The sequence below is a fragment of the Microcaecilia unicolor genome, chromosome 10 (assembly GCF_901765095.1).
Source record: "Microcaecilia unicolor chromosome 10, aMicUni1.1, whole genome shotgun sequence".
NCBI lineage: Eukaryota > Metazoa > Chordata > Amphibia > Gymnophiona > Siphonopidae > Microcaecilia > Microcaecilia unicolor.
In genome coordinates, this window is record NC_044040.1 from 40176715 (window position 1) to 40203990 (window position 27276).

Consider the following 27276-nt stretch of genomic DNA (forward strand, 5'->3'; position numbering starts at 1 on the left):
CTTGGCCAAAATCAGAGACTACAAGATGCTTTGAACTGGAAGCTTTGCAACTGAAGGAGAGAGCCCTACAAATACCTAGTCTGGAGCTCACCAGTTCGAAGAGATCAAGGACTTCTTGTTGGTTTATACATTTTAGAAAGGAATGTTCAAATCCAAATACCCCAACAGGAAACATGGAAAATCTCTGTTCCTTCTCCCTGGCTTCTGCTCAATTTTTTTTTTCAACACCTTACCCTTTCATCCTTTTCCCTTCCTTGTCTTACAGGTTTTCTAGTCTAAATATGTTGGTGATCATGTACTACTGAAGGACACTGCATACACAGAAATCCTCCTTATTAAAAAAAAAATGGATTTCCTTTTCATTCATCCTTGCTTCATAATGTGCGTTTTTTTAACCACCTCCTGTCTTTCTTCCTCATTTCTTCTCTCAGTAGGTTATCTACATACTGGAGTATTCTCCCACAAGATTAGGAAAAATGGCTACTTGAATCTTGAGCTAAACTCCATGAAAGACACTTCCACTGTTGGTGAATATATCCATAATAATAAATATACTTCATCTTCATAAAGTGCCTAGCATAGACTTGTTTGTCCCTTTCTCAATAGCTGCAAACAGACCAGATTTGCAGGATAAGCAGGAGACAGTATATAGAACATAAAGATTTTTTTTTTTAAAGACAGTATTCAGAGAGGAAAAAAAAGAGTATACAGGGGGAAAAATAAACACAGCAAGACTAGTCAGATAAAAAACAAAGAACAATGAAAAAGACAGTTACAATAATAACAGTAAAAATGGAGACCACAAGGCTTGGGAAATGAGTATTAGCACTTTATAAATGTCAGGGTAATCATGTGCACCCCAAGGTCAGTCACAAATGTGATCCATAAGCTTCACAACAAAGCTACATTTTTATAGTTTTTAAAAACTTATTTGGTATGCCCTCATTCCAAATATAATGAGGCACAGAATTCCAAATTGCTGGTCTATAGACAGCAAAAGCTGATCTTCAAAGTCTATTCACATCTAAATTTTGCTCATGATATGCAAGGTCTTCTGGATGATTCCAGATAAAAAGGGAGACCCATATAATACAATATATCTGGAAAACAATCAATTTTATATTTAATCCTAGATACTATTGGAACCACGTGATCTTTCTTTATAAGTTGTTGTTCAAAGTTTTTGACCTGATTAAATAGTCGAATTGCTGCATTTTGCAACAAATGAAACCTTTTTATATTAACCATACTGATGCCAGCAAAGACGGGAATTGTAATAATCCACTAGACACAAAAATATGTAATTGTGTTTGCACAGTGGCTTTGTCAAGGGTAGTCTCACAGCTCAGATCATTCATAGTTCAAATAATACATTTTTGGTCATAGTCAACATGTGTGAGGTAAAATTAAGTTGCTGATCAAAAAATAAAACTGAGGACTCTAACAGACTCTCTCAAAAAGAGATTTTAACTAGAAACTGATTGTGCAGAAGAATCTGAAAAAGCTGAGAAGCCACAAAGCCTCTGAAAAATCTTTCTTGCAAAGCAACATAGCTCTGATTCTTCAGTAGTATCAACACAAAGGTCAACACTGCTTGCCCTGGGATTGGCAGCATGGAATGTTGCTACTATTTGGGTTTCTGCCAGGTACTTGTGACCTGGATTGGCCACTGTTGGAAGCAGGATACTGGGCTAGATATTGGTCTGACCCAGCATAGCTACTCAATGGTATCACAAATATGTATTAGCTGAATATTGTTAGCATACATGTAGATGCTAATACAATAGCTCTGCCCAAAAATTGGCAGTGGAACAACGAAGATGTTAAATAATGTGGGGACTAAAATAGATCTTTGTGCGACCCCACATATTAATGGTGTGGACATATCAATTACAAAATACCTCAAAACCCGCCTAGATAAGATTCAAACCACAAAATAGATTTTTTTTCTAATACCAATATCATACAACTTTTCCAACAGCAACCAGTAGTTTACTAGTAAAATAAGGAGAAACCTTTTCTCAGCATCAAGTGGTAGCATATTTAAACATCACCACTATAGCAGTTTCTGTGCTACGATCTTTTCTGAATCCAGTTTGCCATGGATGAATTTACCTTGACTTTATGCTACCAATGAAAGATTAAAAATAGGTCTTATACGGTCTGTGCCAGAGCCGGTGGTGGGAGGCAGGGATAGTGCTGGGCAGACTTATATGGTCTGTGCCAGAGCCGGTGGTGGGAGGCGGGGATAGTGTTGGGCAGACTTATACAGTCTGTGCCAGAGGCCGGTGGTTGGGAGGCGGGGCTGGTGGTTGGGAGGCGGGGATAGTGCTGGGCAGACTTATACGGTCTGTGCCAGAGGCCGGTGGTTGGGAGGCGGAGATAGTGCTGGGCAGACTTATACGGTCTGTGCCAGAGGCCGGTGGTTGGGACGCGGGGCTGGTGGTTGGGAGGCGGGGATAGTGCTGGGCAGACTTATACGGTCTGTGCCAGAGGCCGGTGGTTGGGACGCGGGGCTGGTGGTTGGGAGGCGGGGATAGTGCTGGGCAGACTTATACGGTCTGTGCCAGAGGCCGGTGGTTGGGACGCGGGGCTGGTGGTTGGGAGGCGGGGATAGTGCTGGGCAGACTTATACGGTCTGTGCCAGAGGCCGGTGGTTGGGACGCGGGGCTGGTGGTTGGGAGGCGGGGATAGTGCTGGGCAGACTTATACGGTCTGTGCCAGAGCCGGTGGTTGGGAGGCGGGGCTGATGGGTGGGAGGCGGGGATAGTGCTGGGCAGACTTATACGGTCTGTGCCAGAGCCGGTGGTGGGAGGCGGGGCTGATGGGTGGGAGGCGGGGATAGTGCTGGGCAGACTTATACGGTCTGTGCCAGAGCCGGTGGTGGGAGGCGGGGCTGATGGGTGGGAGGCGGGGATAGTGCTGGGCAGACTTATACGGTCTGTGCCCTGAAGAACACAGGTACAAATCAAAGTAGGGTATACACAAAATTAGCACATATGAGTTATCTTGTTGGGCAGACTGGATGGACCGTGCAGGTCTTTTTCTGCCGTTATCTACTATGTTACTATGTCTCTAGCTGGATCAAGGTTAGGATTTTTAAAACTGGCTTCACCCATGCTTCCTTGCAACTGAAAGGGACAGAACTCTCTGCATAACTACCATTTACCATACTATAATGATATGGAAGCAACTAAAAGTATAGATGTTTGAGCAAATATGAGGGTAAAAGATCAGCTAGTGAATTAGAGTTTCTCAATGAAAAAAAGAATTTTCTCTGTTACTAATGATGGGAAGCCATATTGAATCCTGACCATAAATAAGAACTAGAGGGCAAAGGCATATTGTTCTAGCCTAATACCAATGCAACTGTACACAGACTGTGAGATGTTTGAAGCAGTCCTACTTAATCAACAAAGTAATCTGCAAAATCATCAGCCTTAATTCCTACATGGCCAATCCATAAAAAGAAGAGGCAAGTCTAATACAGCTGTTTTGTCTTATTACCTTGGAGACTGATACAATGAGCAGCATATTATTTTTCGCCTCATAAATCTTTATGTATAGAAAAAAAAAATCTGCTTTGAGACAGAAAATCTTAACCAGGGATCTAAAGAGTTAAAGCATATTGAAGTCATTTCCCTATCTGTTGGTGAATAACCCAAAATGTTTGGGAGTATTAAGAAAACAGCAAAGCTCAGCTCTAGCTCCTCAGTCATGAAGGTTGTTTTGATCTTGTTTTGATCACTGAAGAACAGCCTTTGGATAAGATTTTAAAAACTGCTTTCTAAGCAGATCAGTTTAATAACAGCAATTACTTTCACAGTAAAGAATACGCTGTGACAGAGAACACGGACATATTAACAAGATGTTTTTTTTCTAAATTCTTTTGAGTTCACTTTGTCACAATCAAGAGATTTATGTGGAAGTTGATACTTTTCTACATTTAAAAGGCCTAGAATAATTAGTACATATGAACAAAAAGATGAAAAACTCTCCAACCATTTTTTAAAATACAGATTATGAACTCAGACAATATTTAAAGAGACTTATATGAGCAGCATCAGTGCCAACCATATAAGTATTTTTAAAATAATACTCGGAGACAGGGCTGGCTCAGGGTATGGGCCAGGTGAGCAACTGGTTCAGGGCGCCAAGGCTTAGGGGTTCCCAAAAGCCCGCCTCATAGCTGCGAAAGCATGTGTTGCTCTCACTGCTATGCTTTCACATGCCAAGTACCCTCTTCCACCCACTTGCTCCACTTCCTTCCCTGGTCAGGCCCTTCTCCTTCCACTCTGCACCTTTTTTCTCCCCCACTCAGGCATCTCTCTCTCTCTACTGCTCATCTGCACACTGGCATTCCCCCTATCACTCAACCCCCCCCCCCCCCCAGCTTACCTTTAAATCTCTCTCTCTTTAGAGGTCATCAGGTGCAGTAGCGATTCACATGTTCTGCCTGCGATCTGACCTGGAGCCTTTCCTCTGACAGCCTCACCCATGCAGAAACAGGATGTTGAGTCACAGGAGAGGGTCTGGATCAGGCTGCAGACAACACGTGTATGCTTCTGGTGACCTCTAAAAGGATGTAGAGAGATTGAGATTTTAATGTAAACTGGAGGAGGGGGTGTCAGATGGGGAGATGGCAAACTCTGGGAGGGGGGGGGGGAGGAAGATTGAGAGACAGAGAAAGAGAGAGAGAAAGAGAGAGATAGAGAGAGGCAGAAGAGAAAGAGAGACCCTAGGGGGTGTGAAGGCGGGAGAGAGAGAGAGAGATGAGATGAGATGCTGGACATAGGAAGGGAGGGAAAAGAAGGAGAGATGTTGAAAAAACATGGGCAGGAGGAGCAAGAGGAAGATGCTGAGGGGTGGAAGCAAAGGGATATGGAAACATCAGGCTACAAGGGTGGGAGGGGGAGAGAAAAGGAGAGAGAGAGGGAAAAGATGCTGGGTTACAAGGGTGGAGGGAGAGGAGATGCTGGGAATGGTAGAACCATGTGTGAGAGGCCATGGGGGTGGGGAAGGTATCAAGGAGGTAAGTGAGAAGAGGATAGTGAGAACAGAGGATAGCAATGTGGTAACGGGGAGTAGTTGAAAGACAGAAGTGAATAGGAGGTTGGGAAAAGAGTGAGACTGGAAATGAGGTGACAGAAGAAAATGGGTCCTGCTCTGGCGGCTGCTTTATATGGCAGCTTGAACCCCCTAGTGATAGAATCATGAGACTGTTGCTAGGGGTCGATGGCCATTTTGAAGAAGGCAGCCACAAAGGCAGGAGTCAATAAAGTATACATTCTGAAAACTATCAACCCGAGTTATATTACATGAAAAAGCCATTCTGTATGTATTTAACATTCAGTGATTCGCAGTATTAGAAAATGAATGTACAAAATGATCTGTACCTTTCATCTTGTGTGATCCCTGGCACTGTATTCACAGACTTCTCGTACTACTCCCTCAAATGCTCAGATCAGGCAAAGTAGGAAAGAAGTGCGCACACACACACTGCAAATCATATTGCAAAAAGTGCTCTGTTCATGGCTAACAATGACCAGAGATGTGTACTTTTAGGTTAGTTCAATTAAAATCCTGTATTCTGATTATTTTCAGTGCAAAGATGCAGTATATCACAGATATCAAATCTCTTTCACCTCATTGAATTCCACATCCCTTGTTGCAGCCAAGTCAAAACCTTGTTTTTGGATCTCATACTGCAACACTCTGATGAGCATCTGATATACCGTTCGGATATCGTTCCCGTAAAAGGACCGTGTATGATTGGTAGCATTCTGCAATACCCTAGCAATGTGGATTGATTGTTCACCATCAAGTTTGGTCTCATTACGATGTAATTTCTCATTCTGAAAATAAAGTGGAAGGCAGATAAAAGTGAATTTATGGATACGATTCTTATAAATGTGACAATTAATAGGGATTTCAGACTGCAATCCTCAAGGGCTGCAAATTGATTTTGATTCAAGGAATATGCAAGAGATATAGTTTCATGCATTACCTCAATTATATGCAAACATTTCATGAACATTCATGAGGTATATCATAAAAATATAACTGATTTGCAGACTTCAAGGATTGCAGTTTAACATATTAAATTATACACACCACTAAGTTTTTTTTAAGGGACTCCAGATTAGAGATCAGAATTTGGCATGAAGTTTGCATAACTACAGGTACAGAGTGATGAGGTGAGAAGAAGGGTCTGTGTGAACTAAAAACATTACTATCTATACCCAAGGAGTTTGAGGCAGTTTACAATAGTTGAAATACTTACAAAATCAGGTTTCATAATTTCATCTTACTAGTACACAATGGCCTCTATTTTAAAAGCATCTCCATGTATAAATAGTAGCTTTTATATGTGTAGATCACATATACATGCAAATAGCAATTATAGAAAGGCTCTATTAAAAAAAAAAAAAGTCACCCTTTCTGCCATTCCCTATTTACAAGTGGAGATCCACTCCATGTAGAGATGGCAAAGGGGCATGGTGCAGGCACGCTGTGGATCCAGCTTGGGTGGGGCAAAAATCTATACGTATATTACCCATTTCACAAAGGGAATACTCGTTTATGGGAAAAACTATCCCCATCATGTTTTACATCATCACTGAAGTTGTCCGGGTCTTTCCATGTCCAAGTAAGTGTAACCAATATTTCAGCCATTGTACTGTGGCTTTCTTCAGGGTATGCTGTCAGGTCTGCAGTTTGTCTTTATATATAACTGGGTTCTCAAACCTGATTGCCTGGGATCCGATGTTTCTGAATACCCTGAAGAAAGCCACAGCATAATGGCTGAAATGTCAGTTCTACTTATATAACATGGCAGGACCCAGACAACTGAAACAAAATGATGCCAGCTGCAGAAGCCTAAGAGAACATGTTTTACATGAGCTGAGAGCCATGCATAGATTTTAAAAAGTGTTTGTTTTGGTGGCAGTTTTACATGAACTAGTAAGGGAATCATTTTCCTTAATTCCCCATTATTTCTGCCTCCAAAAACAAAATAAAAACAAATTAAAATTACAGCCTCTACTTAACTGACATTTACACATGTAGATTTGTAAAATGGGACAGCTATACATGGTAGTAATGACTTTGACACTTTTATGTGGAAACTGCCAGATTCATGCTGCCAATTTTACTCATGTGCATATTGCTACAATGCCTACTCCTGTTCTGTCTCTCAACATGTACACGTGTACTCCAGCAGTTATTTTAGAAAAGGTTCTGCGCTGGCAGAGCCTTTTGTAAAATACCACCAGAAATAAGCACATCCCATCCTGGACGTCTGAACTCCAATCTCAACGTTCTAGGTAAAATGGGGCTTCAAATATGCTAAGTAACCAGGACCCTTACCATGGTTTTTAGCTCTGCAAAGGTAATTGTGGTGCAGTTGAAAAGCTCAGGGGGCAGCCATCCTTTTTCTTCACTACAATGTCGAATTGCGTTCCCTAAAAAATAATGCAATCTGTTATCACCTGAGGTCTACAAGATACATCAAGTTGTTTTGAAAGTAATTTTAAAGTATTTTTCACGTGTGAAGCATATTTTACTCACAAAAATGATTATTATAAAAGTGCCTGGGTATAAACACACATACAAGTGCACGTGCTGACAAGACCAAATATGCTTTTACGCAGTCCTAGTATAGGCATTGTGGGGGGCTGCATTTTTGGTGGAGATAGGAAGGCATTTTGAGGCGTATGTGCATATGGTTATCTTCGCTATGAGCGGAAGAAAAACCAAAACAGACCAGAAAAAACCATACAGAATAAGAGCACCAAAGAAGTTTATTAGGACCCTTTTTTTGATTCCAGTCAGCACCAGTGTTTATGCTTTTCACTTCTTGTGAATCCAGGAGGCGCTCTGTATATGTCAATTTGAAGACCCTTGAAGAAGGCCGGTTGGCCGAAACATGGACCGTGTTGGGTCCTAATAAACTTCTTTGGTGCTCTTATTCTGTATGGCTTTTTCTGGTCTGTTTTGGTTTTTCTTCCGCTCTTTTTGTTGTTTTACGTGTGCTTTGCGGGAGACTTGGACCGTCTTCGTGTTGGTTTATCTTTGCTATGAAGCAGGTGTAATTTTGTGTGACAGTATTTGTACGTTACTAGGGATTGAATTTCTAGGATTCAATTTTATAAAAAGGCACATACATGCTTATGTTACCTTTATAAAATACAACTCAACTAAATACTTCCTATAAACTTTTTAAAAAATTTTGATTGTATCCTCAGATGGTGGGCTCAGTGGCTAATTTTGACATCCACACTTCACCAAATTCTTCACCGATCCAAAATTTTCTTTACTTAATATATTCGTTTAAAGCACCACTCACTGAGATTAAATGACGTGTTTTAGATGTAGTAAAGAGAAGGTGGGAGGATGGTATTTTTGAGCGATATTTAAATAAGAAACAAAATTGGATTTTCATGTTGAATTCTGTTGAAACATGTGGGTTAAATGAAGAGCTGGAATGGATGCCACTGGTTTGATTTGAGACTGAAATCAGTTGACAAGTATTTAAATGCAAAGGAAAAATGCAGGCACCATCTTGGAATGAAGTACATAAGGGCACTTGATAGAGTAGCATATTTTTGAATGTATGTAAGAATTTTTTTGAATCTTTTAGGACCCTTTTTACTAAGCAGTGCTAAGGGCACACTAGCGTTTTTAGCGCATGCTAAACGCTAAAGACATCCATAGGAATATATGGGTGTCTCTAGCATTTAGCACGTGCTAATTTTAGGCGCAAGCTAAAAACGCTAGTTAATCTTAGTAAACAGGGCCCTTGATGTCATATAATATGCCTGAAGATTATTAAGCTACATTAAAGATTGGATTCTATTTATGCTTTGTAAGCACCTTGACCCTGACGCAGATTTCAAAATATGATATCAGGTCGAGAGGTGGCTTTTATTCATGCAGAGTTTATGAAGACTTTATAAGACAAGTACAGTATGAGATATTGATAATTAATCTGGGAAAAGAATGTTTGAAATGAATATATTTAAAGAAAATTTTGGATCAAAGAATTATTCTTGTGGTGTGTGTGTTAGAATTAGACACAGAGCCCACTATCTGAAGATGCACTCAAAATAAAAAAAGAATTTATGAGAAGTGTTTAGTTGAGTTGTGATAAAAAAAACCCCCAAAACTTCCCTATATTGGAGTATTATATACTATGTACAGGAGTATAGGCATAAAATGGGTGGGTTATTTTTGATATAAGTGTTGTTTGTTATAAAATTATCTCCTTGGTGCTCAACTAACTCTTAACTAACTTTCCAATATTACCTTTCCAACAAAACATACATCAACAACTCTTACTTTAGAAAAGAGATTTTGTTTTAGCTTGCTGCCAGAAATGAAGTCTTATGAAGATTAAAATCCTTCTGCATAGTGTTACAAAAAGTAAAAAAGTTGATCTTAGAGGCCTTCTTGGTGTATTCACATAATGGAATACCCAAAATGATAAAATATTCGGCCAGCGTTCAAAGATATTTATACATTTAGTGGTGGCTGGGGCATTTTAGCTAATTCTATAGTCAGTGCCCTTTCAGATGTGCTAATGACATTGTTGGCAGAATTCTGTTGTTGGCAGAATCACAGCTCCTTTGAGGGGGGGGAGGGGGACCAGAATCACAGCTGCCTGGAAAGGTGGGGGGAGGGGACCAAAATTATAGCTGCCTACAGAGGTGAGGGTAGATGGGAACCAGAATTATAGCTGCCTGCAGAAGTGGGGGGGGGGGGGGGGGGGGAGACCAGAACTAGTTGCCTGTAGAGGTGGGAGGGGGACCAGAGTTATAGCTGCCTACAGAGGTGGGGGAGGGAAAAGGACCAGAATTATAGCAGCCTGTAGAGGTGGGAGGGGAACCAGAATTATAGAGAAAGGTGGGATTTACTTACAGTCAGGGTGCAAGGGGAGGGGTGGATGGAAGGGTGCACTAAATACATGTATTTAAGTTGGGGTCAGGGGATGGTTGACAGGACACTCGAGGCCAATGCAAACTGCTGTCACCATTAAAAAGAAAAAAGGCACCCTTTCTGTCAGTCCCTAAACCATTCGCAGCTCATGCAATGAGTTGAGGATTACTTGCCACAATTTTAACACAGCAGTAATCTGAATGCTCACTGATTACTACATTCCGATGCTGACTGCAGTTGTAATGTGTTGCTTTCTGCACTGGCCACCTAAGAGCTGAGAGGATGCTGGCAACACTGAAAGCATCAGGCTGTCATACACGTGTGTACATATTACTGCACTATTTCTTATTCTGGGAGTGGCAAAAGTTCTAAAGATGGATTCTAATTTGAATATATAGATATCTTGCTTAAAATACAATCTCGCGTCAAAATTTAAAGAGACGTAATGCTTTAGTTTTACAGCCTTCTCACTACAAAACTGCTCAATAGGAAATTATTAGCAGAGATCTGCAGTGCTTTGATTTTCCCCGTAAGACCTGCTATTTTAACAGATTTCTGACTTCAGCCCACCCAAATAACATCTGAGCCATTGTACTAGTAAAGAATTTATACCACATTCTCTTGAAGAGACCTAGAACGTAAAAGTCTCCATCACTGAGGATTTACTTCCAGTTCTGGTTCTACAGGACAAAAGGCAAGAAATAAATTGTTTTCTTACAGTCAAAACAATTTGCAGCTCATGAGGAACCAGAAAATAAACTGAATAACTACTACTGTTGTGGGATTTCTGAAGCTTTTTCAGGCTTTTCATTTCATTGAATGCCGTAAACTGCTAATGAAAAAAATATGAGCAAAGTAAACCACAAAGTCACTTATTTACAGATAAGCCAACTGCAACAAAGCAGAGATCATGGAATGTTATCAGCCAGACTGAGGAAGATCAAAGGAACATCTGTTTTGGAAATGCCTGCTGATAACCACAGAGACACACTGAGGTCACTGCACTCCATGTCTAGGAAGTACTAGTTTTGTTGCAAAAGGCAACAAGATACTCCAGGATAGGCTCTAAAACCCATCATAATTCCAGCACTCTGGCTTTTCCACTGAAGCCAAGAACTGATAAAAGAAATATGCTAATAAATGAGGACTCTGCTACAGCTGTGAAAATTCAGTGTGTGTCATTTTCCCAGTGCAAGAACATAGGGGCCCTTTTACTAAGCTGTGTGGGAAAAAGGGCCCTGCACTGGCGGAGGGGCCATTTTTCCCCGCAGCTAGTAAAACCCGAAAAAAAAAAAAAGAAATGGCCATGCGGTGAGACAACTCTCACCGTGTGGCCATGTGGCGGGGAACCCTTACCACCACCCACTGAGGTAGTGGATAAGGGCTCCGGCGTTAACTTGGCAGCGCGTGGCAATGACCGATTATCACCTGTTTACCGCCGCGCTAGCCATTTCCTGGGGGTTTCTTCTCCCCCCCCCCCCGGAAATGGCGTGCACTTGGGGCAGGACTACCGCTGGTGGTTGCGTTAGGCCAGCAGTTGTCCTGACACAGCTAGTGGGGCCCCATAATTTGTACCACATAATAAAAAAGACAGGAAACAATAGACTTCCCTGAATCTGTTTAAGACCCCCCTCCCCCTTCCAGTATTGTGGTCTAAGGACAGGGTCGTGCCTAGGGTCTCTGGTGCCCCCCTGCAGACTATCAGTTGGCGTCCCCCCCCCCCCCCCCCCCCCCCCCCCGTCTAGCATAAAATACCATAAATACCAAAATACCATACTGTGGAAAATATAAAAACAGCAGATGTAAATTTGAAAAAACTAACAAGTACCAATCACAACTTTATAAATTAACAAATAGAAATAAAAAAAATATAGAAAATAAAATAATACCATTTTATTGGACTAATATATTTAGCTTTCAGAGGCCAAAACCTCCTTCCTCAGGTCAATACAGTATAGTGCTGTTACAGTATCCTATCCTGAGGAAGGGGGTTTTGTTCTCCGAAAGTTAACCAAAATGTATTAAAATTAGTCCAATAAAAATATTACCTTGTTTACATGTTCTATTATAAACATTTATTAACACAGCTACAATACTACTTTATCCTAAAGCAAAAAAATAAAAAAATATATTTTATTTACAGTTTGTTGTCTCTGGTTTCTGCTTTCCTCATCTTCTTTTCACTGTCTTCCTCTTCCATCCATCCAGGATCTATCTCCTTTCTCTGCCCCTTTTTTTCAGCCCCCAGTTCCAGCCCCACTATCCCACCAGTCCCCAGTTTCTCCCTGTCCCCTTTTCAGCCCCCATAGCCTATGGTAGAGAAAGCAAAAGGTATCCAGGCAGGACACATCCTTAGAAAGTGGTACAGTACATTTACCTAAGAATAATGAACGCCATTACAAAAGTTCGCTTTTCAATTGGAACGTGAATATAGTGATATCACAAAAGAAAAATACATTAAAATGACTGGATAAACGTATAATCTAGACGTCTGATATGATACAAAGAACATAAGCGTCCTATTAAAGATATGAAAGGCACCATTTGAAAATGGATTTCATTGGAACCCTTTGCTTTCCAGTGCTGGTTTTCCTGTGTTTAAATTAATCTTGCTGTTACATTACTATAGTGCATCAATTATAATGCCTGATTTGATTTTATGATGGGTAGTATCATTTTGCCCCCCCCCCCCCCCCAAAAAAGGAAATAAAGTTGTAGACAGCTCTTCTGCTTTTTTTTCCTGGCAGCATGCTAGAAAGTAATAGATGCAGTTTATAAATGCTAAATTTCCCACGTGGTCACCAAAACCCATTCTCCATATTTTGGCTCCTGCTAAAATTTAGTGTTCCACTGAATTTAATAGCTTTCCTTAGCAACAGATATTCTATTGCTTTCTTGCAAAGTGTTGCATTATAAAACAGTCTTTCATTTGGAAAAGTTAAAAAAAAAAAGATGCTCCCGATCTAATTACATTCTAGATTATAGGATTAATGTCTATTTGACTCCTGGTGCGTCTCATCAAGCGTTCACCGAGTATCTAATCCAAATTGAATGAACTTGTTTAATAGGCTTTCTTTTATAAACGACATACATTATCCATGGTTATGATGTTTTGACCTTAAATATTGTTTATTTAACCCTTCATCTCTTCCCAGGGACACTCTCTGTCCACGTGTGCAGTGTGCTCTTCACAGTTTATAAACACACCAACCAGGAATTTCCCTGCTCTATGCACGTGTGGTCAGACTTTACAAGGAGAGATATTAGTTTTTTTCAGTAGTCCAGCCAACTATGGACGTTTCCTTAACTCAGCAATCTACGGGCTACGGCTATGGTAAATACCACGAATGAAAGCTACTACAACTGGCAACATACAACAGAAGGGAAAGGTTCACAGGACACTGCACACTCAGATGGGAGAAGTGCAGGCTTAATGGAAAGTCGGGACACCGCAGTCCCCATCGTGCAAGTGCCTGTACTCAGTGATGAGACCATATTTCTGTTCCTTTCACCTGACCATGTGAAAATTACGTTTCCTCAGCCCCGGCTGGGATGCGCGGTGTCTGGAACTGAGGAGCGAGGAAGCCCACATGGCTGTGCCGCTCAGGAGAGGAGGCGCATGGTGGCGCTGAATGTGGCTTTCGATCGGCTGCGGAGCATCATCCCCGCCTGGCGGGACGAGAGGAAACTGACTAAGTCCGAGACCTTGCAAATGGCGAAGATCTACATTTCCATGCTGAACAAACTGCTGGGAGAAGGAGCGCCAACCTGCAAGGAAGAGGCACCAAAACGAGGATAACCCCAATCTGCGCCCAGGGGCACCCCCACAACTGGGAGATCCAGAGGAAGGAAACCGAGAGGACCTCCTGGGAACAGGGGCAAGCAGTTCAGCCAGGACTGGGGGTGATGTTACCCAGAGTGGCCACCAAGCCCTCGTCGCAAGCCTGCCTTTGTATCAAAATGAAAGATTATTTCTTCCCAGAGCTGCCTCCAAGAGCTATGGACCCCACAACACCCCTCTCCCCTCCCCAACTGCCACCATCTTCACTGTGTCCCGCCCTTGCGGAAATAGGAAGTTACCTCAGAGGAGGGCGGGACACAGTGAGGCCCGACGATGACAAAGAGAAGAGATAGATTTACTTGTTTCACAAGCAGCCGGGCAGACGCGAGGCGCTGCCTGCAACTCGGCTTTACAAATTTTTTTTTAAAGGTAGGTGGGAGGCAGAGCAGCGGGAGCGGTATGGTGGGGCAGCACCGCAACGGCGCCCCTGCAAGGCAGGCGCCCCCCTGCGGCGCTTACCCCGCTTACCGTGTTGGCACGGCCCTGTCTAAGGAAGAGACATTGTGAGTTAATTTAAATACCTTCATTTCTTTGTTTTTTTTATATTCCTATACCATGTATGTCTCACATATGTATTCTGTGTTTCTTGTAACAAGATTAACGCTTGTGAAATTTAAAAATTGCATGCATGCATGCATAAATAATAAATAAATAAATTAAAAGACAGGATATAAATGCTTTCTGTAGCATTCAGTGGAATATACACTTCCACAGAGCCTTGGGCAGGGCTGTTCAACCACCTTCCCATATAATACTCCCTTGGCAGGAATTCAGAGGCTATTCAGCTACAGCAGTCACAGTCTCAGTAACAAAACCATAACAGTGTGACAGGCACAGTGTGAAACTATTTCAGGCAGCTCTTATGTCCAGGCACCGTGTCAACTCAGCAGCAAGAAAAGTTGCCCAGTCTTGCAGAACTAGTCTTCCACAAGAACAGAAAAAAAAAATAAAAAGATTCTGGAACAAAAATGAAGTTTCTGGCAGTTTCAACTCAGTGTTCCTAAGGCTTCAGGCAATCCAAAAGGTAGTCAAAGGTTTAGGTTTACAGGGACACCAACCTCCTTAGCACAACAGCAAAAAGCATTAACCAGCATTAACCTCTCACTGTGCCAAAAAGAAACATAGGGTAAAAAAGTCTTAACAGTAAAAGCTAGTACCTTGCGCTATGTACTCTTATCTCCTCAGTGTTAGGAGCAGCAGGCTCTGAAATCTCGGTATTCACACCCATGCTCTCTTCCTCCTGGGTTTATTGGTCTCCACCACTCAGACTCTGCTGGTGGTCCTTCCCTCCCCTGGAAGGACTCTAATGCATATTTTACATGCGTATCCTCCCAACTCATACTACCTTACAATTTTGCTGTCATGCTCTACCTGTACTTTTAATTGGGGTTCTGTCTGCCTCCAGGATTTACCCTTAAGGCACTTTTATGCAAGGATATAAAGGGTTTCTTAGAATTACTATTTGCTCTATTTTGGTTTTCATTACTAGAACAATGCCTATAGCTAAGCTTCATGTTTTTTTCAAATTTATTTGCTACCAACTTTTGTAAAATTACTATAATTGATACATCTAAGAGGAAGATATCGCTATCTATGTATTAACATAAACAGTTTACTCCTGGGAGAGAACAGATCAGCCCCTCAGGTGAGATGAAAGAAGGTGGCAAAGCTGTTTAGGGAAGGTTAAGGACAAGGCCTCCCTTCATTTGTAAAATGCTAGTGTGTTGAATTCATGCACTAGTATATTACTAGAACCCTGAACAGAAATTTAAGACTTGCCTTAAAGCCCATTTAGTCTCTTGGGCTTTTCTTTAGATTAGCAGCCTACAGTTGCTCTTGTCAGACCAGAGTGTTCACCTATCTGCTCTCCTCTGGCACCTTGCTGAAAAACTTTGTTTTTTCTTGCATCTTTCCATTGGCTCAGTAGTATACCAAGGGCGGGGGCAGTCCACCCCGGGTGTACGGAGTAGTGGCATGGCTGTTGGCTCTGCCCATCCCCTGCCCCCTCTGACTTTACTTCATGCTCTGGGGCAGGGGGCCAGCGCAGCCGACAGTCATGCAACTGCTCTATGCACCCCCTTGCTAGGGGGGGGGGGGGGGGGGAAGAAGCAGCGGCAACCTGCCCCAGGTGACAAGCAAGCTAAGTACAAACACCACTGCCTTGGCTCTCCTGTTGTTACATTTACAGAACAAGGCAAACTTTTACTGCACCTTGATTTACCACATAGAGTCAGTACCACTAGTTGCAATTCTTATGGTAAAAAACTGCTTGCAAGCCACCTCACAAGTAGCATTATTCCAGCAGCCCAGAAGCATAGGGCCTTAAAGTCATGTCCCAATGCTCCCAAGGTTGGAGCCTAATGGGGGCCACAATGCATCCCTCCCGATCATATTCCCTAGTCTCCTTTCACAGGACCCCCTCTCCATCATAAGAGGTCTACTGGTCTTGTACCTAGTGGTCCAGTGGGCCCTAGGGCAGGAGCAATCCCCAGTTGCTTCTGCTTTGCCGGCGCCAACTCCCAAAATGGCAACCCTAGCAGCACTCTCATGCTACTACCTCTAGGGGTCATGTGTCTGTATAATGTAAGGAAACATGATCCCTAGCGGTAGCAGCATGAGGTTACTACAAGGATTGCCACCTTCTCCTATGCTTTTTAATCTGTTTATGTTGTCACTGGGTGCCATTCAACTGAAAACAGATGAGTTGCTTCTTTCATATGCTGATGACATTTTTATGTTGCTTCCAGTAGCTGACAATTTTTCGGATATTATCAGGGAATTAGCGTCCTGCATGCAGAAGGTCACTTATTGGGCTCTGAGTAACAAATTAAAGTTAAATACCAACAAAATAAAAATTTTATGGTTTTAAAACCCAGGATTTGTCGTTCCCATGCTGCTGTTGTTCCATCGAGTAGCTCCTCCCCCACTGAGTGTTCTAGGCGTAATCCTGGATTCAAGCATTATCCTTAGAACCTCAAATCACCTCTGGCAAAAGATGTTTTTCAAATTAAGATACTTATGGCTGATAAGATCCTATTTTGATCAAACCTCTTTTGCTGTGTTGGTGGAGATGCTGGTAGTATCTCATACAGACTACTGTAATATGTTGTATCTGGTTCTCTCTTCTAAATTGTTGAATAAGTTGCAACTTATTCAGAACATCTCAGCAAAGTTGATTTATAGGCTCAAAATGTGACAATGTGTTATCATATTGAAAATATTACATTGGTTTCTGATACACTAGAGAATCTTGTTTAAATCATTGTGTTCATTATTATAGGTGGATTACGGAGTTACCTCCTAATTATTAAGCGGTCAACTACATACTGCCCTATTTGGTTATTCATCTCAGTTGCGTCTTTCTTTTTTTTTTTATTTGTTAAACTTTTTATTAATATTCCAACAAAGTATTACACTCGTAAACAATATTCCTATACATAGCTCCAGTTGCGTCTTTCATTGATTTTTCAACCTCCTTGCGCTAGAGGTATTTGGTACCTGCAAATTTTTACTACCTTGTACTCCTTTTCTATAATCTCTTCATGGAATTTGTTACTGGCATGGATTTGATTGGAACCTACTAATTTGATTTTTCAAAAAGCTTTTGTATTCAATAAATGATATAGATTTTGTTAACTGTGGAGATTGTATCAACTTATTGTATCAATATTTTTATTTGTTATTACTATTTAGATAATTTGTGAACCACGTTGAGCACAAAAAGGGATATAGTGGTATACAAGTCTTTTACTGATATTGATTCAAGACCTCAGAGATTTTGGAGGACAGACGACTTTCTAATATGTCAGGAATTTCTTTCTAACCAGAAGTGAGATGCTAATGTATGGACAGAAGTCACTGTCACAGTTATGGAAATTCCTCTATATCGGCTGATCTCAAGTGAATACCAACATGGCCATTGCTTAGATATTAGTAGACTTGACATGATCCTATAATGTGAGGCCTGCTTAGAAATAAGTGAAGATGCAAGTCTACTAGTCAATTTGATAGTATATGCTAGGCAAGGGTAGTCCCAAGCTTATTGGGGTGAAAAACAACCAAAAAGACTCTAATAAAGGCTTTATTTTCTCCAACCACAAGGCTAAGGGCTCTTATGCAATCCAAAGTGTGTAAACAGATTCATTACTGTTGACCTTGGGGGGGGGGGGGGGGGAGGAATATGGATTTAGCTCACACCTTTTTTTCTGGTTGTAGTTTTTTTGTTGTTGTTGTTACATTTGTACCCCGTGCTTTCCCACTCATGGCAGGCTCAATGCGGCTTACATGGGGCAATGGAGGGTTAAGTGACTTGCCCAGAGTCACAAGGAGCTGCCTGTGCCTGAAGTGGGAATCAAACTCAGTTCCTTAGTTCCCCAGGACCAAAGTCCACCACCCTAACCACTAGGCCACTCCTCCATAGTTCAACTTTAAACTCCACTAAGGCCGTATCTACAGAAGTCTCATTCACAATTCACTTACACAAAAGCCTTCTTAACTAACTCCAATTTTGTAATTAATGAGAGGAAAATACTTCAGACGCTCAATAACTCAACTACATATTTTGTAGTAGGTATCGTGCTGCTCAGTGTTTACTCTTGAAAATGAATTTTCTTTATGTAAACTGACTGTCGAGCATTCTCACGAGTCTCAAAAAACCTCTCCTATCTATGTGTTGTTTCAACTTTATTTCATGTATATATTGGCATTTTTAATGACGCTTTGAAACTTATCTGTTATGCGGTTATGAGGTACATAAGACGGAAGTAAAATGGAGAAACACAGCGAGGCAGACTAAGGGATCCGTTCCTTATGAATCATTCTGCGAAACAGGAGCTCGCTGTCGGGTGTTACCCATTAGTCCAAACCGCATAACAGATAAGTGCCAAAGCGTCATTAAAAATGCCGATATATGCATGAAATAAAGTTAAAACAACACCTCTTAGTGCAAAGAATGTTAATTAATGAGTGCACTAAAAGAGGTAAGCTTTGCATAAGTTTTAAAAGTTCATAAGTCCCAAATTCATCAGCCTCTATCCTATTCCTACCATAACTGCATAGCCCTTGTATTCATCATGCAGAATGCAAAGCCCGCTCCAAAATCTGTCATGATTGCTAAGGATCACACTATACCTATTGTTTTCCTAACCAGAATGTAAGAGCAGTGCCTGGAGCATTCTGCATCATATGTACCCAAAGTTGGCGCCAATTAACTTATTTTACTTAATGGAAACCAGATGTACTATGTGAGCACTAATACAGCCCTATGTTCAGGCATTGATGAGATATATAAATAATTTACTGTTGCTGCAAAAATGAGACAACAGTCAAGATTCTGCCTTTAGCTGATTAACCTCTGTATGTACCCTATCCAGGACAGTCACTGGACAAAACTGTACCTTGGGCAAGTGCTGCTTTTGGTGCCTCCTTCCCTTTCATTCTTGCAGCATCTGACTCAAAAAGGTGGCATCTTTCCACCACCTCAGCCTGGCACTCAGGCAGTCGTCTGTCTTGCCCAACAGCCTTTATCCCAGCTGTAATGTGTGTAAGAAGAGCATAAAACAAAGTACAGTACTATACACCTTTATACAGGGTATATTATTAAAACAAAACTTTTTTTATTCATTCTCACTAGTTTTTGGGACACTAAGTGGGCAATTTTATAAAGTGTTTTTCATATAGGAAGTCTTTTTCACACAGAGAATAGAGCTTTTATAAATGTTTACAATCACATACGAGTATAAAAAGCAGCCTCATGGAAAATGTGTGACTACTTTTTTAATATGATCTGTATCTAGGCATTCCTAGGGGCGTAGTTTGAGTGAAGCGGAGGCAGAATTCCAATGTTCACACATTTTATACACATGCAGAATACACACCCAAATTTACACCAACTTCAAATTCTGTAGCCACTTCTTGTGATCTTGGGCACGTCACTTGATCCTCTATTGGCTCAGGTGCAAACATATTGTAAGCCCTCAATATATCTTGCTTTGAACCACCGAGAAATGTGTGAGCTACATCTAAATTCCTTTACTTTCTTTGGAGAAGTTACACATTTGTGGACAATTGGAGCTGGAAATAAATAAATTGTGCATGGGTGCTACGTTGCTTTTACAAACTAGGCATGTTTTGGGATTTCTAATATAGAGGTCCTGTTATAATATAAGGTTTTATGGGAGTGCATGCTCAACAGGGTATGATGTACTCTCTCAAAGTAAGTGAAAATTCTTTTGACAACATGTGCAGACACCTGCATCAGTGGAAAAAGTACACTAACTAATCTCATAAGACCTGTTCTGTTGGGTTAGACCGATGCTCTATCAAGCTCAGTATCCTGTGAAGGCAAACCAGCTCACTTGGGAAGTATATGAAAGATTATGTTCCAATTACTCATTCCCAGATGTAGGAGACAGCTAAGTATTAATGAACCTGTCCTCCAGAAACTTGTCGAAACCTTGATAGAGACATTTTATATAAGTGAGTGGGACTGTTGGCAATGTGTTTGCATGCACTGCTGCAGGCACTTATATAAGAAACCATGTACATCACATGTCAGGCAGTGGACGACCACAAGGACAGTAGGAACAGCAGCGGAAATTTATGATGCCACCACTCCCTTTCAACCCTATAGCCAGGGCCGGTCTTAGGCAGAGGCGACCAAGGCGGCCGCATAGGGCCCCGCACCTAAGGGGGCCCCGCTCAGCGTGCCTCAACTCTGCCTCGTGCCTCCGCTCCGACCCGGACCGCATCGAGTCACTAAACCTCTCTCCAGCCATAGGCAGATAAAGCATTCCTGGCATACCTTGTACACTGTAGCACTGTGCTGGATCTTTTCTTAATATTTTTCCTTATTTTCTCCTTTGTTATGAGAATTGGAACTACTAATTGTAGTGGGCTTGAACTGAATAATTTCTGGGGAGGGGAGGTTTCATGATGATAGCATTGTGCTTATTATTTCAATCAGTTTTTTTGTACAAGTTTAGCTTCATTTGTCTTTATTTGAAATTTCATAAATAAAAAAAATTCTAAAAATGGAATAATCTTATCAATGGGGTGGAGCTAGGGTGGGGGTGGAGCTAGGGTGGGGGCGGGGCTAGGATGGGGCCCCACCAAATTGGTCTGCACAGGGCCCCGCACTTGCTAAGACCAGCCCTGCCTATAGCAGTTTCTGCTGAGTGGAGGATCAAGACAGGCAGTAGATATTTGTGTTCCTGCCACTGCTGCCATCTCCATCACCTCCAGTGCTCTCCTCCCTCAGACTTGGGGGTCAGGGAAGGGTACTAAAATATGCCATTGAATCTTACTTTAAGTATACATTATCATTTCTTGAAACCAAGCTATGCTATTAATGTTGACCCCATTCTCCAGCATCAAATTCCAAAGCTTAATTGTGCATCAATAAAGAATATTTTCTTAAATTTATTTTCAATCTGTTACCAGTTGGTAGATGAAGCATCCTTCCTCTCTAGTACTAGCTGAAAAGGTAAATAACTGTTCCCTAATAATCTGCTCCACATTATACATGATTTTGTAAATCTCTATCATATTCTGACCCAGCCATCTGTTCTTGAAGCTGAAGAGTCCTAACCTCTTTAACCTTTCTTCATAAGGAAACCATTCCATCTATAATTTTTGTTGCTCTTTAGTGCACTTTTTCTAGTTGTGCAATATTATTTTTGACATGAGGTGACCAGAACTGCACACAGACATTATTATAGTCCCTGTTTAGCTTTTCATTCATTCCAGAATTCTTAAAATTCTATTTGCTCTTTTAACTGCTAACAAATACTGGGCCGAGAATTTCAACATTGTTCACAATGGCTCCATGATCCTATTTACCTCATTCCATTGGGAAAACTGTTTAGTCCTGCCCTTACTTTCCTATCTATTAGCTAGTTACAAATCCACATAGGACAATGCCTCGTATTCCATTACTTTTCAGTTTCCTGAGGTGTATCTTTCAGAAGACACAAAGTAAAAAATATACCAAATATAAATGGGTAGCGTCTCAATCCTACAAAATCCATTAGAAATCTGCAGGGTTTTACCACAAACATACCAAATGAAAGATAACATCTTAGCCACATGATCTAGGGCTGGCACAGCTCTATGATAAGCAAAATACTTTCAGGTAAGTTATTTTCTTCTTTGAAGCCATATCCGAGATCCATGACACCTGCAATGTCTAAGCAGCCAAACTGCTACTAGGTATAAATGGCACTGATCAGAATGCTCATTTTTTTTCTTGGGCTGTGCCTGAGATCAGCTCTTAAGCTGCCATCTGCAACGTTGACATCACTTCCTCTGAACTGATCTCACATGATAAAGTGCTTGAGTTTATTTTCTCATTCTGCCGGAGCCAAGTACCACAACAAGAGCTGCATAATTTTGTCACTCTTGCTGAGAAACTCAGCCCTAGAACCAGATGATGATGATGCATTCCAGCATATTCCCAGCTGCCAGGAGGGATTGGGTCATTTAACTGAATAAAGATACTAGGAAATGATGTGGCAACACTATTTATTTATTTTTGGATGGGGGGAAGTTTCAAAAGATCTCACCAAGCTATAGAGGGCTTTCAGTAAAATTTTGCTTGCAGGCCCCAAATTTGAACTTGTGCCACTGATAATAGATATGTAAGTAGTTAGGCTGTGAGAACCACGAGCTACTGCAAACTGAAATATGGAATTATAATAAAAAACCAATACATTAATTATACATATTGCATCTTAACTCTAAATGAAACACATTCACAGAACATTTGACATTTGGCAACCACAAGAGCAGACAACTCAGGATGCATAAAATCTGTTTTACTCTTTTAGAATCTTGTCAGGTACTTGGACCCGGATTGGCCACTGTTGGAAACGGGTAATGGGTTTGATGGACCAACAGTCTGTCCCTGTAAAGCAATGACTGCATTCTTATTCTCTTTGCACTTACCCATAGATCCTCTAGGACAAGGTACCGCTGCTGGTTGCCCAAATTTAGTCTGTGGCCACCATATGCCAGCCTCAAAAGCCTTTGGACATCCACTGTAAATCACTGCAAGCAAGCAAATAAAGAAATATTTCAGAACTTTTGACTAAAACCTGCTCACATTTATCTCAAAGTAAACATAAACCTCTTCCTTGCTAAGGCTACGGCAAAGATCCCATGAACCACAGATTCAATGCAGCACATACTGAAGTGGGAATGTATACGACAATCCCCCCAGTTCTAAAGTACAATAGAACCACCAGGGTATTTATCAAACTGAAAATATTGATTTTAAAATCTGCTTTGGGCTAATAATGATTATCATTATTAAAACTGGAGCTAATCCATAAAATACAAGCATTAAGAATTCAAAGAGAACATTTCCAACAATATAGAATACAACTAAAACTGGAAATGCCATTTATATAGTACCTTCTGTCTGAGGTTCTTTACTTTGTTACTGTAATAAAACTAAAAGCCATGCTTGCCCTTTTGTGATTATGTATTTTATTAAATTCACAAGTATTATTAAATACAATTCATGTTTAAAGCCCTATGTATTAAACTGCAAAGATTGTTCTATATGTTAAAATTGTTAATGAATGTTACATGGGATAGCATATACTATAGTTTATTCACATTTGGTATATCATCTTTGCTAACACACAGTTCAAAGTGGTTTACAATGAAAAAAATCAAAGAGCAGGAAAGGAGCTACAATTTATGACAGGAAAAGATGGGAAATTTTCACTCATACAGCAGAAGATAACAAAAACAAATAATAAAGGTGGAAAGCAAAGGGAAGGGACAAGTCAGGAAGGTGTAGAGCGACAAACTCCTACAGCATGATTGCAATCAAACCATGAGGGACCTCAGCAGCACAATGAGTGTGGCGGCGATTCATTTGTCAAGACCCGATTGCTCTCAACTCATGACACGCCATTGGCTCTTCATGGGTCCTCTCATAATTCATTCTTAAATTGTGTTTACTCATTTAAAATGACCGTATTATTTAGAACTTAGCTTTTAGCACTTAACAGTAACCATCAGGACCTCTGACCGACATGCGGAATGTTTCACGGAAGCTGCGTCAGGGTCAGGTCCATATCATAGACGCCATCATCAAACTTTACTGTTAACTGCTAAAAGTTAAGTTCTAAATAATACAATCATTTTAAATGAGTAAATACGGTGGCCTCCATTAATGTTTGATGATGAGGGAGACTGATGTGTCTTCCAGCAACTGGTGTAGTTCTTGGACCCCTTGACATGAATGCTTCTAATGCTAACTTTGATGAACTGACTTAGAAGCACCAAAAGAATTTTTTTTCCTGCTATTCTTCACAGCTCTGTATCCTTCTCTTTGTTGCCTGTGAGCACAAATAGCAATAACAGGGTTCATGATCAGGCTCCATAGCACTGAAAGCACCAGTTGTGAGTATCCACACAACATGTGATCTTGACACACTGTTGCAAAACAAAAAAGTGAGGCAACAAATAGTAGTGTACATTACATTAGGTAATCTGGATTTATTTATTTTATTAGGATTTATTTACTGAAGGAATTCACTTAAGGCAGTGTAAAGACAACAGAATAAAAGGTTTTGCACTACAACTTAGGAAACCATTATTTGTTTTCTCACTTTCTTACTTTGCTGCTGCATATTTCTTTCATGTCTCTAGTGTAGTTGTACATATGACATACTTAGTACTGTTAGATGTACTTTAATACTTCCTCTGTGAAGCTGACACTAACTGACCCATATCTGGAATGAACATTCCTCACTCATGTCAATGGCAAGTGAATAACCAGTTGCAATAAGACTTCAAGGTGGAACAAAAAGATATGAAGGTACCAAAAGAGAAAAGACACCCCCGAATCACAAATGTTGAAACACATACCAGGAAATGTAGATGGAAAGCGATGACCACAAATGCTCGCAGTCTAAGCAATAAAGTTCATGACCTTCAAACCCTGATGTTGGAGGCAGACTTAGACGTTATTGCAATCACGGAGACATGGCTCAATGGTGCCCATGAATGAGATGCAAACATACCAGGCTATAATCTATTTAGGAAGGATAGAGATGGTCGTAAAGGTGGAGGAGTAGTTCTGTATGTGAGAAATGATATCGCAGCGACTGAAATGACAGGGACCCGGGGAAAGGAAGAAGCGATATGGATCACCTTAAAAAGAGATGATAGAACCTCTGTCCATGTGGGTGTTGTCTACATACAATCAAACTCCCAAAGGGTTGTATAGAGTAAATAACAAAAATGTGGGATTTATCCTGAGAAACCTAGGCTCCCACCTAGGTCTGACCTACAAGACACTATTGTCTATATAAGATTTTTGTGTCTGTGGTCTAATCTCTTTCATAAGGTAAATTTTCCCACCTACTCTCTGTGAAACTGTTCTTATTTGAACATAGGTTTCAAAACATTACTGAGTAAACACATATTCTCAAGCTACAGCTTAGCATAGATAAACTTAGCTTTCATTTAGCTGGCTTGATAACCCCTCATTCCAACTGCAACGAATCTCATTGAATTTTGACTGGGTGACTGGAGAATTGAATCAGGGACATGCTATAGACGTAATCTACTTAGATTTCAGCAAAGCTTTTGACACGGTTCCCCACAGGAGGCTCTTGAATAAACCTGACGGGCTGAAGATAGGACCCGAAGTGGTGAACTGGATTAGGAACTGGTTGACGGACAGACGCCAGAGGGTGGTGGTTAATGGAATTCGTTTGGATGAGGGAAACGTGAGTAGTGGAGTGCCTCAGGGATCAGTGCTGGGGCCAATTCTGTTCAATATATTTGTGAGTGACATTGCCGAAGGGTTAGAAGGTAAAGTTTGCCTTTTTGCGGATGTTACTAAGATTTGTAACAGAGTAGACACCCGGGAGTGGAAAACATGAAAAAGGATCTGCAGAAGCTAGAAGAATGGTCTAAGGTTTGGCAATTAAAATTCAATGTGAAGAAATGCAAAGTGATGCACTTAGGGAGTAAAAATCCAAGGGAGATGTATGTGTTAGGTGGTGAGAGTCTGATTTGTACGGACGGGGAAAGGGATCTTGGAGTGATAGTATCTGAGGATCTGAAGGCGACGAAACAGTGTGACAAGGCGGTGGCCGTAGCTAGAAGGTTGCTAGGCTGTATAGAGAGAGGTGTGACCAGCAGAAGAAAAGAGGTTTTAATGCCCCTGTTTAAGTCGTTGGTGAGGCCCCACCTGGAGTATTGTGTTCAGTTTTGGAGGACGTACCTTGCTAAGGATGTAAAAAGAATTGAAGTGGTGCAAAGAAAAGCTACGAGAATGGTATGGGATTTGCATTACAAGACGTATAAGGAGAGACTTGCTGGCCTTGAACATGTATACCCTGGAGGAAAGGAGAAACAGGGGTGATATGATACAGACGTTCAAATATTTGAAAGGTATTAATCCACAAACGAACCTTTTCCGTAGATGGAAAGGCGGTAGAACTAGAGGACATGAAATGAGAGTGAAGGGGGGCAGACTCAAGAAAAATGTCAGCAAGTATTTTTTCATGGAGAGAGTGGTGGATACTTGGAATGCCCTCCTGTGGGAGGTGGTGGAGATGAAAATGGTAACGGAATTTAAACATACGTGGGATAAACATAAAGGAATCCTGTTCAGAAGGAATGGATCCTCAGAAGCTTAGCCAAGATTGGGTGGCAGAGCCGGTGGTTGGGAGAAGTGGTGTTCCGAGGGGCGCTGACACCCGGGGCGGATCGCCGATGCGCCCCACCCCCCGGGTGCAGCGACCCCCCCCCCCCCGCGAAGGGACACCCCCCTACCCCGGCGAAAGACACCCCCCCCGGGTGTACGCCACTGGTGGGGGGGGGGTGCCGCGCGCCGGTCAGCGTCATTGGTTTCCATGCTCCCTCTGCCCCAGAACAGGTTACTTCCTGTTCCGGGGCAGAAGGAGCATGGAAACCAACGACGCTGACCGGCGCGCGGCACACCCTCCCCCCCAGCGGCGTGCACCCGGGGCGGACCGCCCCCACCGCCCCCCCTTGATACTCCACTGGTTGGGAGGCGGGGCTAGTGCTGGGCAGATTTATACGGTCTGTGCCCTGACAATGGCAGATACAAATCAAGGTAAGGTATACACAAAAAGTAGCACGTAGCACATATGAGTTTATCTCGTTGGGCAGGTCTTTTTCTGCCGTCATGTACTATGTTACTATGTTACTTAGGAACTATAGCAAAACAATTTCAAACAGCAGTTCCAATTAAATTCTTGAAAGTGTCAGCTTGTCTTTTATTACCCTGATGTGGCCTCTCAATCTCAGCTTCTTCGTAGGCTCCAAATTCTGCAGAATACTGCAGCAAAAACGATCTTCCGTCTTAGTGAAGGACTAGAATGATTGTATTTTTAATTTGCCTCCACTGGCTTCCAATTCATGCTCATATTTTGTTCAGATTAGCTTGTATTGTATTCAAAACACAAACAAAAAAATAATCTCATAGCAAAGCAAACCAGATTAAAAAT

At 41.4% G+C, this 27276-nt stretch overlaps 1 protein-coding gene across 1 annotated transcript in view; it reads right to left on the bottom strand.

Annotated features, from left to right (window-relative positions):
- Positions 1–27276, bottom strand: part of CELSR1 (cadherin EGF LAG seven-pass G-type receptor 1) — a 329426-nt gene that overhangs the window by 69813 nt on the left and 232337 nt on the right. The window contains 3 exon segments of the mRNA XM_030217205.1: positions 5646–5855; positions 7369–7463; positions 22721–22822. Of these exon segments, the coding sequence (XP_030073065.1) occupies positions 5646–5855; positions 7369–7463; positions 22721–22822 (407 nt within the window).